The following is a 14,525-nucleotide window of genomic DNA, read 5'->3' on the forward strand; positions in this document are numbered from 1 at the left end:
AGCTCACATTAAAAAAGACTGCACTGGAAAAACATGGAACTCTTAGTGTTTCGCTGAAAGCGCCGCGTGGAATACGCGACACACCCGTGGGGTTACTGGAGCCTTTACCCACACCAGAGAAACCATGGGAGGTGGTATCAATTGATTTTATGACTGATTTACCCAAGGCCAGGGGAAAAACGGCAGTAATGGTGGTAGCTGACTGGTGACCAAAATGTGCCACTTTATTGCTTGTTCGCATGTAGTGTCTGCAGAAGAGACTGCTAAGCTGTTTGTAGAGCATGTTTTCAGGTTGCATGGCGCCCCCTTGAGGATTTTATCCGATAGAGGCCGGCAATTTACTTCCAGATTCTGGAGGAAGCTGATGAGCCTGCTGGACGTCGAAGTGAGCTTCTCAACGGCCAGACACCCAGAGACCAACGGACAAGCAGAAAGAGCTAATAGCATACTTCAACAATACCTACGCTGCTACGTCAACGACAGGGGGAACGATTGGGTGGACAAATTAGCACTGGCTGAGTTTGCATACAATAACGCGGAACATGTGTCCACGGGGATGACTCCATTTATGGCAAATTACGGGTGTCACCCCAGGGCTTTCCCCGGGGCGGGGGAGAGGAGGTGGAGTGTGCCAGCGGCCGAACAATTTGTGGAAGAAATGGAGGCTTTACACCAACAGCTTAAGATTAACCTAGAAAGGGCAAAGGAAGTGTACAAAAGACAGGCGGACAAGCACCGCAGAGAAGGGGAAACTATAAGAGTGGGGGACCAGGTGTGGTTGTCTACACAAGGGTTACCTTTCAAAGGAGGGTGTAAGAAATTACGGCCAAAGCGGTTGGGACCGTTTGAAGTAGCCCAACAGGTGAATCCTGTGACCTTTAGGCTCAAATTGCCCTCTAACATGAAACTGCACCCGGTGTTCCACAGGTCCTTACTCTCACCGTTCAGGGAGGGGAGAGAATTTCTGGGCCAACAAAGAGAAACACCCCTGCATCCACAGATGGAGGAAAGGGAACTCAGTGGACATGCAGCTGAAATTCTCGATTCTAGGTGGAGAGGGGGGCGAGTGGAATATTTGGTGGCTTGGGAGGGGGAGTCAGAATCGGAAAACACATGGGTTCCAGCAGAAGAGATGAGGGATGAGTATCTGCAGGAGGAGTTTCATCGCAGGTACCCTAGGAAGCCCAAACCACTAGAGAGAGTCGGGGGGGGGGCAATTTGGGACCACAGATGATGAAGAAGTGTTTGTGGGATTTCCCGCTTCCGAAGAGGAGGAAGGGGAATTATCCGAAGAAGAAGAATCCGACTGGGAAGATTGGGGAGCGGGTAGAGACAGCAGCAGGTGGAGAGCGGTATTTGAATCATCAGGTGGAGGGGATAGCTCTTTCCGAGGGTTCCCTGCGTCACCGTCCAAGGAACGGACGGGGGAGGGCCCTGGGAGGGAGGTGGATGTCAAGGAACTGACATCAGAGCAGAGTGGAGAGGTTAGGCTCCCCAATGATGCCGGAGAGGGAACTAGTAAGGGAAGAGAGAGAGCTTCCGCTGGGGAAGGAAGCCCAGGTGACACCAGGAAGAAAGGAGAGGCAGAGAGCACTTCGGAGGGGAGGCTCCGAGACTCTTCCAGTGAGGTCAGTGAGGAGAGTGGAGGACCACCGCTTGGCACGCCCACTCTGCGCAGAAGGCTTCCGCGCAGAGAGGCGCGGAGGAGGTTGTCCGTTAAGGAATTCTTATGTTGGAAGAAGTTTAGGAAACGCCCACTGACGGATTCTGCCAGCGACTGAAGCAGCCGTGCCAAGGGGCTGCTCAGCCTGGGAAAGGCGCAACCACCCCAAGCAGTTTGGAGCAGTTTGGAGGTTTACACACAAGCAACCCCAATTCCCATTACACTCAGCAGTGGCCAGAGGATTGGAGAAGATCAGTCTACCTCCTTTAGAGGAAAAGGCCTTGAGGGGAGGACCTGTTGCCTCCACAATCCTTCCTAAACATGCATAAGCTGAGAGGCAATTGTCCGGCAAATGTGGTGCTGTGGGGAGGCAGGAACATTTCCCTGCAGTTAAATATTTTCTAAGTTCCTTTCCCGAAACTTCCCCAAACGGTTCTGAAGCCTCTCTAACCTCAGAAGTCTTTTCTTCTCTCCGGAATTCTGGGATTCGAGGATAACTTCATGGAGAAGGAAAGAAACCTGCAGAATCAGCAAATGAGTGCCCGCCGGGAGCCTCCACCCCCACCGCTGCCACCAAGCAGGCTATAAGTTGCCTTAGAGGTGTACTGTGCCCTCCCGCCTCCTTGGTTTTAAGGACTACTTGAGTTCTGTTCTCATCTCCCTTAGGCGTATCCGTGACAAGGAGAGCATGAGCAAGAAGCAACCCCAAGTGACCCACACTATGCACAAGCTCTTTGTGCCTTCCACACATACGCAGTCCGGACAGAGAGAGGGACTCATCCAGCACGTCCTCGCCAAGAGAGAGAAGGAATATGTCAACACCCAGAATTTCAGGTCAGATCATGCAAAAGTGCAAACACCATGCAAACACCAGTGGAACCTGTATCATAGTTGGGGTTGGAGAAAGCAACATCTACATGACAGCTTTATTGTTGGGTGCCAGGCAAAGTCTGTCCTGTTCACTCAGGCCACATGGATGGGTAATTTAAAGTATTAGTTGTGGTGGGCAATTTTCCTTGGTGCCACATACTGAACCGTGGCTTCAGAGCTTGCAGGGCAGCAGCTGAAGAAGGAGCAAAAGAGTTTTCTTGTGTGTGTGTTTCTTTGTGGCTGATTAGCTGCTCTCCCTGTGCAAAGGTCAGAGGGGGCAGGGTTTCTGTTGAGTCAGGTGATTAGCTGTGGGAGGAGCTTATCAGAGCTTGCAGGGCAGCAGCTGAAGGAGGAGCAAAAGATCCATCTTTTAGATTTAGGGGAGCTAGTCTCAAACGTTTGTTGGGGGAGACCAAGGGTTTTTTTTGGGGGGTTATTTGTCCTGTCTTCATGCTTTTTAAGATGGAGGACCACTGTAGACACCCCCAACGACACGTTTTCAAGATGGAGGGTGAGGGAACAGCTGCAGTCGCCTGCGGTTCCTGCGCAATGTTTGCCATCTTGCCAAAGGTTGCAGGCAGCTTTACCTGCAGCAATTGTATGTTGATTGCCCTCTTAGAAGACAAAGTCCAGCAACTGGAGGAACGTGTAGCTACGCTCCAAAGAATTAGAGAGCTGGAGCTCTTCTTGGAAGCAACAGAGAACACCGTCTCCACCAAAGAGGAGACAGGGGACACCCCTGAGAAGGAGGCTAGTTCACCAACACAGGTGCCAGATATATGGAGAAACGTGACTCAAAGAAGTAGGAGGCCCAGGGTTCGCTCTGATTGTTTAGAAATACACAATCGCTTTGAAGTCCTCTCCCCTAGCATGGAAGACGAAGAACAGACTCCATTTGAGGATCTCTCCCTCGTTACAGTTGATCAGGTATATGAAGACGAGCAGCAAAGTCAGTCCTCAGGGAATGTGCAGGCGACCTTGGAACGGACAGCTCACGGAAGAACCCCGACCAAACCTAAGAGGAGGCGTGTAGTGGTGATAGGGGATTCCCTACTGAGGGGAACAGAAGCAGTGATCTGTGGGCCTGACAAGATGTCTCGGGAGGTGTGCTGTCTCCCCGGGGCTAAGATCCAAGATGTAACTGAACGACTGCAAGGAATCATAAAACCCACTGACAAATACCCCTTCCTCTTGGTTCATGTGGGAACCAATGACACTGCAAGCAATAGCCTCCAGAAGATCAAAAGAGACTACGAGGCTCTGGGCAGGAAATTGAAGCAATTAAATGCACAAATTGTCATCTCATCTGTCCTCCCAGTTGAACAACGTGGCCCAGGGAAAGAGGAAAAAATAGTGGAAGTGAACAGCTGGCTTCGCAAATGGTGTTGGATTCTTAGATCACGGACTGCAGTTTCTTGAAGATGGACTTCTGGCAAGCAATGGGCTGCACCTCACAACGGTTGGGAGGAATGTTTTTGCCAAAAATCTCAGAAACCTCATCAGGAGGGCTTTAAACTGACTAATGTGGGGGAGGGAGACAGTGCTCCTGAAGGTAGGAGTCTATCAATTGATGAAGATGATCATCCAAATGTCATAGACCAAATGGAGCAAACAGCACGCAGACCTAGAGGTGGGAGGAAAAAAATCCTTAAATAAGAGACACGGGGGAATGATTAATGGACTTCAATGTCTGTACACTAATGCGCAAAGCATGGGAAATAAACAAGATGAGCTTGAGCTCTTGGTACAGCAAACTAAATATGACATAATAGGCATCACTGAAACCTGGTGGGATAAGTCCCACGATTGGAATGTAATAATGGAGGGATACAATCTATTTCAGAGAAACAGACCAGACAAGAAAGGAGGAGGAGTGGCGTTATATGTCAGGGATGTGTATACCTGTGAAGAGATCCAAGATTTAGAACCTCAAAGCCAAAGTGAGAGCATTTGGGTCAAAATTAAGGGAGAGAAGATTAACAGAGACCTCATTGTGGGAGTTTACTATAGATCCCCAAGCCAAACGGAGGACATAGATGATGCCTTCGTGGAACAGAAGGCCAAGCATGCAAAAGGAAGGGAGATAGTAGTAATGGGGCACTTAAATTACCCGGATATTTGTTGGATGTCAAACTCAGCCAAGAGCATAAGGTCAAACAGATTCCTCACTGGCCTTGCAGACAACTTCATTGTCCAGAAAGTGGGAGAAGCAACAAGAGGAACAGCCATTTTAGATCTGGTCCTAACCAATGTTGATGACCTGCTTAGTGGGGTAGAAGTGGAAGGATCATTAGGCGCGAGTGATCATGCTCTTCTGAAGTTTACTATACAGCGGAAAGGAGCAGCCAAGCATACTAGGACTCAATTTCTTGACTTTAAGAAAGCCGACTTCATAAAACTTAGGGAAGTGCTGGGTGAGATCCCATGGACAGTAATACTAAAAGGAAAGGGAGTTCATGATGGCTGGGAGTTTGTTAAGAGGGAGATAGTAAAAGCACAACTTCAGGCAATACCAATGAGACGGAAACATGGAAGGTGCCTAAAGAAGCCAGGGTGGCTATCTAAAGAACTTTTAACTGAGTTAAGATTAAAAAAGGATGTGTACAAAAAATGGAAAAGGGGGGAAACCACCAAAGAGGAATTCAAACAAATAGCCAGCACATGTAGACACAAAGTCAGAAAAGCTAAAGCACAGAATGAACTCAGGCTTGCTAGAGAGGTTAAAAGCAACAAAAAAGGCTTTTATGGGTATGTCCGTAGCAAAAGGAAGAACAAAGAAACAGTGGGGTCACTCAGAGGAGAAGATGGTGAAATGCAAACAGGGGACACAGAAAGGGCTGAACTCCTCAATGCCTTCTTTGCCTCAGTCTTCTCCGATAAAGAAAACAATGCCCGACCTGAAGAATTTGGAGCAAATGATTCAGCAGAGGAAACACAGCCCAGAATAACTAAGGAGATAGTACAGGAATACTTGGCTAGTCTAGATGTATTCAAGTCTCCAGGGCCAGATGAACTGCATCCAAGAGTATTAAAAGAACTGGCAGATGTGATCTCAGAACCACTGGCGGTCATCTTTGAGAATTCCTGGAGAACAGGCGAAGTCCCGGCAGACTGGAAGAGGGCAAATGTTGTCCCTATTTTCAAAAAGGGGAAAAGAGAGGACCCAAATAATTATCGCCCAGTCAGTCTGACATCAATACCAGGGAAGATTCTGGAGCAGATCATTAAGCAAACAGTCTGTGAGCACCTAGAAAGGAATGCTGTGATCACCAATAGTCAGCATGGATTTCTGAAAAATAAGGCATGTCAGACTAACCTGATCTCGTTTTTTGACAGAATTACAAGCCTGGTAGATGAAGGGAACGCAGTGGATGTAGCCTACCTTGATTTCAGCAAGGCATTCGACAAGGTGCCCCATGATATTCTTGTAAAGAAGCTGGTAAAATGCGGTCTTGACTATGCTACCACTCAGTGGATTTGTAACTGGCTGACTGACCGAACCCAAAGGGTGCTCATCAATGGTTCCTCTTCATCCTGGAGAAGAGTGACTAGTGGGGTGCCACAGGGTTCTGTCTTGGGCCCGGTCTTATTCAACATCTTTATCAACGACTTGGATGATGGACTCAAGGGCATCCTGATCAAATTTGCAGATGACACCAAACTGGGAGGGGTGGCTAACACCCCAGAGGACAGGATCACACTTCAAAACGACCTTGACAGATTAGAGAACTGGGCCAAAACAAACAAGATGAACTTTAACAGGGAGAAATGTAAAGTATTGCACTTGGGCAAGAAAAATGAGAGGCACAAATACAAGATGGGTGGCACCTGGCTTGAGAGCAGTACATGTGAAAAGGATCTAGGAGTCTTGGTTGACTACAAACTTGACATGAGCCAACAGTGTGACGCGGCAGCTAAAAAAGCCAATGCAATTCTGGGCTGCATCAATAGGAGTATAGCATCTAGATCAAGGGAAGTAATAGTGCCACTGTATTCTGCTCTGGTCAGACCTCACCTGGAGTACTGTGTCCAGTTCTGGGCACCACAGTTCAAGAAGGACACTGACAAACTGGAACGTGTCCAGAGGAGGGCAACCAAAATGGTCAAAGGCCTGGAAACGATGCCTTATCAGCTAAGGGAGCTGGGCATGTTTAGCCTGGAGAAGAGGAGGTTAAGGGGTGATATGATAGCCATGTTCAAATATATAAAAGGATGTCATATAGAGGAGGGAGAAAGGCTGTTTTCTGCTGCTCCGGAGAAGTGGACACGGAGCAATGGATCCAAACTACAAGAAAGAAGATTCCACCTAAACATTAGGAAGAACTTCCTGAGAGTAAGAGCTGTTCGACAGTGGAATTTGCTGCCAAGGAGTGTGGTGAAGTCTCCTTCTTTGGAGGTCTTTAAGCAGAGGCTTGACAACCATATGTCAGGAGAGCTCTGATGGTGTTTCCTGCTTGGCAGGGGGTTGGACTCGATGGCCCTTGTGGTCTATTCCAACTCTATGATTCTATGATTCATATTATGAGCAGGACAGCAGCCTCTCCTCCAGGTTTGCACACTTCTCCCCCACCCCAAGCCTATTTGGAAGCTTCCACTTGTATTTTAAATTAACCACAGTTTGGTGTGTCCAGATCCTATGGTGGTTAATTTTACCAGCTTTGTAAACCCATGATTGGAAGTTAGCTTGTTTCAATGAGCCATGGTTCAAATTAAGCGGTTTGTGCAGCTTCAGACATTGTGACAAGATGCAGTTAATCCAAAACTGAAGCAAAACCTTTGGAACTCCTAAAAGCTGTGCTGGAGGACAGGGAGGTGTGACCCCCCCAAAAAAAAACTTGGTGTGGGTCATCCTTATAATGCTAAGCTTACTACTTCAGACAAAGTTTTTGCTTTGGTTATTTCCTTGTACCATTAGTAGTACCCAGTGGCCATTTGTTTTTAATGTCTGCTTTTATAATATGTTTATCAGTATGTGGTTAGCAGCTTCAGATATTACTGTTTTACAGAGGCTGTTTAGCTTGCTCTTTTTACCCCTTTACTAGACAGGCTGTATTTCTGTGCTGTTTTCAGAGTGGGGAATGCCCATTCCTTCATGGCCAGCATGGAAACACAGAATGCTAGCCATTTAGGAGGTTTGCAAAGTGGACAAGGGTGTTACGGGGTAATCTAGCAAACAAGCTTGGCACAGCAGATCTGAGAGGTGGTTTTCTGCTCCCTGAAAGCCAGCCTGGAAACCAGGTTGCCAGGTGAAGGAAGAATGGAGAGATCAACCAACTCACTTGCCTTCAAAGAATTTCTGGTTGCCTGTGGCTACTGGGATAGTGCTTAGATATCAGGCTGGCTGACACATCTTAAAAAATACAAGGAAAAAGCTTTTTTTCTTTCATTAGCAAAGCTCCTTTGGGGCCCCAAATAGCTAAGCTGAGGAAGAAGTGGCTGGTATTACTTGTTTGTTCTTGGTCCTGATCTTGCCTGCCCTTGTAATCCTACCTGCCACACACTCCTGTTGTCTTTGCATATTTAACCAGCACGTCTGTTCAGATTGGAGTCCTATTCCTGCAGTTCCACATCCTTCTCTACCTTGCAGCATTTTCGTGGGGACATGGAATGTGAATGGGCAGTCTCCAGACAGGGGATTGGAACCTTGGCTGAACTGTGACCCTGAACCCCCAGATATCTGCTGCATTGGGTGAGCAGACATAATAGCTTTTCAGAGAGCCTTCTCTCAGAGTCTTTGTTTCCACACAGCTACTTTCTAAACTGAGGTCCTGTTGTGTGAAGACTTTTGCTTTCAACTTGGAACAAAATAGGAGAATCCTGAGGATTTGTATCTTTTAGCCAGGAAGCAACGTTCTGCCATAATGAATGTGGCAGTGCCATCCTTTCACCCTGTGGGCAGTGGATTACAGCAGCATCAAAGATAGCCAGAGGCCTAGGAGGCTCTGGGGGAAGGATGGCCTCAGTGCTAGGGATGTGTATTGTGTCTGATGGCACTTTGGCATTAGGTTCCAGGAGCTGGACCTGAGCGCAGAGGCTTTCTTCTACTTGGACTCGACAAAGGAGCAAAAGTGGCTGACAGCTGTGGAAAAGGCTTTGCGTTCCAAATCCAAGTACAAGAAAGTAAGTCCAACCCCACCCATTTCTTCAGCAGCAAGACAGCTGTCAGGAGCTGGAGTGAGGAGGAGAAGGAGGAGGAATAGGTCAGCAATAAAAAACACCTGGTGTCAGTGGTGTTTTATTCAAAAGAAGCCAACATTCTTTATTCAAAGAAACCCAAACCGTGCAGGCCTCGTGATCACAGAAACCTTTCCCAACAGGTCTTGCCCCAGTGAGGTAGTTGTGAAGGCTGAAGGTTGCTACCCTCCCACCACTCTCTGAAGTCTCCTCCTCCCCCTGGTCCTTCCCAAGCAACCTGAGACTCTGACACCTTGCCTGTCTTTGCTCCCTCCTCTTAATTTCTCTGTGTTCTGGGAGACCAGCAGGGAGGGGAGCTGATCGCAGCAGGATGGGGAGACCCCCTGGCTTCTTCAGCAGCCTGCCTGATCTCTGCCTCTTGATCCCCGCCTCCAGCCTCCACTTCTGCCTCTGATTCTGGACTGCTGTTTGCCACAGAATCTTCCTGCCCTCTTGCCTCTTCAGTTTCCAACACCTCCTCTTGCTCACAGTCTGCTCCCTCTTCTCCCTCTGACAACTCAGCGTCGTCGTCCCCCCACCAGTTCCCTGGCTCTGAGCCTTCTTCCCTTGGGGGATCCCCAGTTGGTGCCACCTACCACTCCTATCTGCATCCAGCCAGCCCATGACAGCAAGCAATGAACAGAGCTGGTAGACATCCCAGTACCTTGCATCTTCTAGGTGCAGCTGGTGCGTCTAGTCGGAATGATGTTGCTCATCTTTGTCAAGAAGGACCAGCTCAGCCGCATCAAGGAAGTGATGAGGGAGACAGTGGGCACAGGCATCATGGGGAAGATGGTGAGTAGACCCTGACAGCGGAATTCCCTACGTCTATCTTTCTATCTGTCTATATGTTTTTATAATCTCTGCCAACCAGTTTCCCCCTCTTTCCTGCTTGCTCACTAACAGCCATCTTTGCTCCGCCCCTGCAGGGTAATAAGGGGTGTGTGGCCGTGAGGTTTGTCTTCAACTATACCGGCTTCTGCATTGTCAATTCCCACCTTGCTGCCCACGTGGAAGACTTCAAGCGCCGAAACCAGAATTACAAGGATATCTGTGCCCAGATGAGCTTCCTGCCCCCTGACCAGGGTCTGCTGCAGCTGACAATCATGAAACACGAGTGCATTTCGAGGGCTTGGAGGGAGAGAGCCTTGGCTGATGTAACTTGTTGGTCTCCGCTATCTGGAGAAGCAAATTGAGTCACGTTTCTGTAACTTTCCTGCCTGTGTGTAGCTCAAGGGTAGGCAGCATAGTGCTCTCCAAATGTTGATAGACCAAAATTCCCATAATTGTTAAGAATTGGCCTTGCTGACTGGGGTTCATGAGAGTTCCACTTCAGCAACACCAGGAGGGTGCAGTGTCGGCGATCCCTGCTGCTGCAGCTGCACCATTAAGGTTTCTACTAGAGCAGCCAGAAGTGCCCAGCATTGTAGTCTCCTGCTTCATTCAGGGCAGACAGATTCTGAATCAGACCGGACACGGGTTAGAGCTCAACGTCCAGCCTACCAAGTGGCAATGGCGACGGCGAAGAGGGCCTTCTTCGCCGCCTCCATTGCATCTGCAGAAAACAGCAGCAGGAGACTTTTTCAGGTGGTTCGCAATCTATCGGAACCACCTGTACCACCGGGGCCTGGTAGGGACCCCAAGATCTCCTGCAATGCTTTTGCAAAGTTTTTTGCAGATAAAATCGCTCAGATTCAGAGGGAGGTAGACTCCACCGTGGGAGCAGGGCCAGGGTGGGAGAGTGCTGGAGTTCTGTCTGGTCCTGTTACATGGGATCAATTCCAATCTGTTACCTCCGAGGATGTGGACAGGCTGCTTGGACAAGTGAAACCGACCACCTGTCTCCTTGATCCTTGCCCATCCTGGCTGATAAAAGCGAGCCGGGAAGGGCTGGGCGATGGGCTCTGCGGGGTGGTGAATGCTTCCCTCTGTGAGGGAGCCTTCCCAGACCCGCTGAAAGAGGCGGTCATTAAACCGCTTCTTAAAAAAACATCTTTAGACCCGGCCAATTTGGCCAACTATCGCCCAGTCTCAAATCTGCCATTCTTGGGCAAGGTGATTGAGCGGGTGGTTGCTGAACAACTCCAAGCACGCCTGGAGGAAACGGACCATTTGGATCCCTTCCAATCGGGATTCAGGCCTCACCATGGGACTGAAACTGCCTTGGTCGCGCTGGTTGATGATCTCCGGCGGGCTAGGGACAAAGGTGAGAGCTGTTTCCTAGTTCTGCTGGATCTCTCAGCGGCCTTTGACACCATCGACCATAACATCCTTCTGGACCGTCTAGAGGGGCTGGGAGCTGGGGGCACTGTCATACAGTGGTTTCGCTCCTTCCTCCTGGGCCGTGTCCAGAAAGTGGTGGTGGGGGGTGAGTGTTCAGACCCCTGGGCTCTCACTTGTGGGGTGCCTCAGGGTTCTGTCCTCTCCCCCATGCTTTTTAATATCTATATGAAGCCGCTGGGAGAGATCATCAGGGAGTTTGGACTGGGTGTTCATCAGTATGCAGATGACACACAGCTCTACCTCTCCTTTAAATCAGAACCAGTGAAGGCGGTGAAGGTCCTGTGTGAGTGCCTGGAGGCGGTTGGAGGATGGATGGCGGCTAACAGATTGAGGTTGAATCCTGACAAGACAGAAGTACTGTTTTTGGGGGACAGGAGGCGGGCAGGTGTGGAGGATTCCCTGGTCCTGAATGGGGTAACTGTGCCCCTGAAGGACCAGGTGCACAGCCTGGGAGTCATTTTGGACTCACAGCTGTCCATGGAGGCGCAGGTTAACTCTGTGTCCAGGGCAGCTGTCTACCAGCTCCACCTGGTACGCAGGCTAAGACCCTACCTCCCCGCGGACTGTCTCGCCAGAGTGGTGCATGCTCTAGTTATCTCCCGCTTGGACTACTGCAACGCGCTCTACGTGGGGCTACCTTTGAAGGTGACCCGGAAACTGCAATTAATCCAGAATGCGGCAGCTAGACTGGTGACTGGGAGTGGCCGCTGGGACCACATAACACCGGTTCTGAGAGATCTGCATTGGCTCCCAGTACGTTTCCGAGCACGATTCAAAGTGTTAGTGCTGACCTTTAAAGCCCTAAACGGCCTCGGTCCTGTATACCTGAAGGAGCGTCTCCACCCCCATCGTTCAGCCCGGACACTGAGATCCAGCGCCGAGGGCCTTCTGGCGGTTCCCTCATTGCGAGAAGTGAGGCTACAGGGAACCAGACAGAGGGCCTTCTCGGTAGTGGCGCCCGCCCTGTGGAACGCCCTCCCATCAGATGTCAAAGAGATAAATAATTACCTGACATTCAGAAGACATCTTAAGGCAGCCCTGTTCAGGGAAGTTTTTAATATGTAATGCTGTACTGTTTTTAACACTGATTGGGAGCCGCCCAGAGTGGCTGGGGAAACTCAGCCAGATGGGCGGGGTATAAATAATAAATTATTATTATTATTATTATTATTATTATTATTATTATTATTATTATTATTATTATTATTATCTGTGGAAGCGAGTGCTGGGCTTCATTCATTAATTCATTAATTGTGGGGATTTCTTCCCCAAAGTGGCATATTTAAAATAATAATCAGAAATGCACCTCAAGATAATTTAAAGCATCTAAACTGTACCTTAATAGCAGCAGATCTAAAGAGAGCAACATAAACCTAGTGGCAGAGATGTATTACATTAGATTAGATTAGATTATAGCAAATGTGGGCAACTTCTCCAGTGATTGGGGTGGGGCAGGGGGGTGGGAGTTGCAATTTGTTAAGGGCAGTAATGCAAAAGCAGAGCAGCCATTTTGCATGGAGAAGGTTCCAGGCTCAGTCACCAGTGTGTGCAGATAGGGCTGGGCATGATCTCTGCCTGAAAGCTGCTGCCAGTCCATGTAGTCAGTCCTGAGCTTGATGGGTCAATGGTCTGCCTCAATATAAGGTAGCTTCCTATGTTCCTGTGTACTGCAGCAGTTTTTGGAGGGCAACAAGCACCCTACCCATGAATTAAAGAACCATGGGAAATTTTAAAAGTGTTTGCTGAAAGGACATCAAAGCAGGGGCCAGGTGAACCTCTTTGGGAATATTATTCTAAAAGGTAGGATGCCATTACTGAAAAGGCCCTGTCATACTTGAAAGAGCAGGTGTACCCTGGGAAGGGGCTGCCCCTGCTAAAGATTCTAGTCAGTGGAGAGGCAGTGCAAAAATAAGTGGGCCTTCTTCTGGTACCCTTTTCCCAAACCTTGAAACACTTTAAAGGCCAAATGGAATACTCTGAATTGGGCCTGGAACCAGTTCAAGAGCCAGTGTAGTTCACAGAGCACTAGCCTAATATGATCATACTCTGAAAGTAATTTATTACTCAGAGAGATAACAGTCCGGCGGGATTTCCTCGCTGCGCCAGGCCTTCAAAGGCATTCCAAAGCTCTGATCAAAAGCAAAGTCTAGCAGTGGTCAGAAAATAAGCCTTCTGGGACTTCTGGAGGCGGCGCGAAACCGTGATGGCGGACCTCTTCGAGCTCTGAAGAGGGGCACCGCAGAAAAGGGTTGTTTCGCTACGGCGCAGCGGCAACCCATCAAGATAAACCACGGACAGAGTGAGTTCGTGGCCGTGGGACTCGGCGGGCACCTGGAGCGACCCCAAATTCGCAGAAGGGACCCCGTAAGGGGCTCCGGAGTGAAGGAGGGGGAGCGGTGCTGTGAGTTCATCGCTCTTTCTGCGGAGGCGAAGCCGCGCGGCTGTCACGGATGAGCGCTGACCTTTCTTCCAAAAATACCAGCCTGAAACTGCAAACCCGTGAGTAAGGATTTAAGATTTGTTAAAATAATTTGAAGAAATTCGGCTGAAACCGGGAGACGAGAAAGAGGAAGTCCGTCTTCCGGCACTGCTTTCAAGATCAAAGCAGACTGTTCAAAGAGCGGAAAGCGCTGCGAACAGGGAAGCCTTAAGGCTTTAAAGTGGGACTTTCGTGCACATTTGAACTCTATCTTTAAAGGAAAAATACAGCTAAAGATACAGTCGAAAATATCGCTTAAAAACTGACTTGGAGCGGTCTCCCAAGGGGTGAGGGAAGACTCTAACCCCAAATCTTTGGGTGGCCGGGTGAAGTTGCTTAACTGCGGAACTGTAACAAACTTCCAGATACTTTTGTAACTGAAGTGCAACTTTTGAGCTTACTTAGTTTGAATGGATACAATTGCAGGCACCTTGCTGGAACTTTGTTAAGTGTTTTAAAGTGCTCTGCAGGACTCTCTTCTTAGTGTTTTGGAACTAACTTGTTTTTAAAACTGTCTTCAAAAATGGAACAAAAGGGACTTTAATGGCGGAAAAGTTACCTTCTTCTTACTAAATTTTGGTGGCACTCCCCCTAGAGGATATTGGGATAACAAAGGCCTGGGAAAAGTTTTTTCTGTTTACCTTCTCTCTCCAGATTGTTTTTAAATTTGGGCTTGTCTTTCCCATGGGACTACAACATTTGACCTTGAACATTGACTGATGAGTGGCACAGGAAAGACAAGAGCAGCCAAAGCTAAGGAAGCTAAGGAAAAAGAAAAAGCGAAAAAGCAGGCACAGCTTTTGCAAACAACTTTAACTCAGGGACGCAGACTATCAGTTCCAGCTGTGCTTGCAATACAAAAAGTAGAAAGTGAAAAGCCTGAAAAATCTGAGGAGGAAGATATGGCATCAGGAGGATCAGAGGCAGTACTGAAACAAGTTTTGGAACAATTATCAGCATTAAACCAAAAAATTGATAATCAATCAATAAAAATTGACCAAGCTACATCCTCGATCCAAAAACTGACAGATCAGGTTTCCCAACATACCCAAGCAA

At 48.5% G+C, this 14,525-nt stretch overlaps 1 protein-coding gene across 1 annotated transcript in view; it reads left to right on the forward strand.

The window, feature by feature from the left end:
• The first annotated feature begins 364 nt into the window (after positions 1-364).
• The window catches only part of LOC144326432 (inositol polyphosphate 5-phosphatase OCRL-like), a 79,206-nt gene continuing 65,045 nt past the window's right edge, over positions 365-14,525 (forward strand). Inside the window, 7 exon segments of the mRNA XM_077922987.1 lie at positions 365-385; positions 2,120-2,244; positions 2,330-2,497; positions 8,121-8,222; positions 8,539-8,653; positions 9,386-9,502; positions 9,637-9,824. Of these exon segments, the coding sequence (XP_077779113.1) occupies positions 365-385; positions 2,120-2,244; positions 2,330-2,497; positions 8,121-8,222; positions 8,539-8,653; positions 9,386-9,502; positions 9,637-9,824 (836 nt within the window).

This window comes from Podarcis muralis, chromosome W (assembly GCF_964188315.1).
Source record: "Podarcis muralis chromosome W, rPodMur119.hap1.1, whole genome shotgun sequence".
In the NCBI taxonomy this organism is placed as follows: domain Eukaryota; kingdom Metazoa; phylum Chordata; class Lepidosauria; order Squamata; family Lacertidae; genus Podarcis; species Podarcis muralis.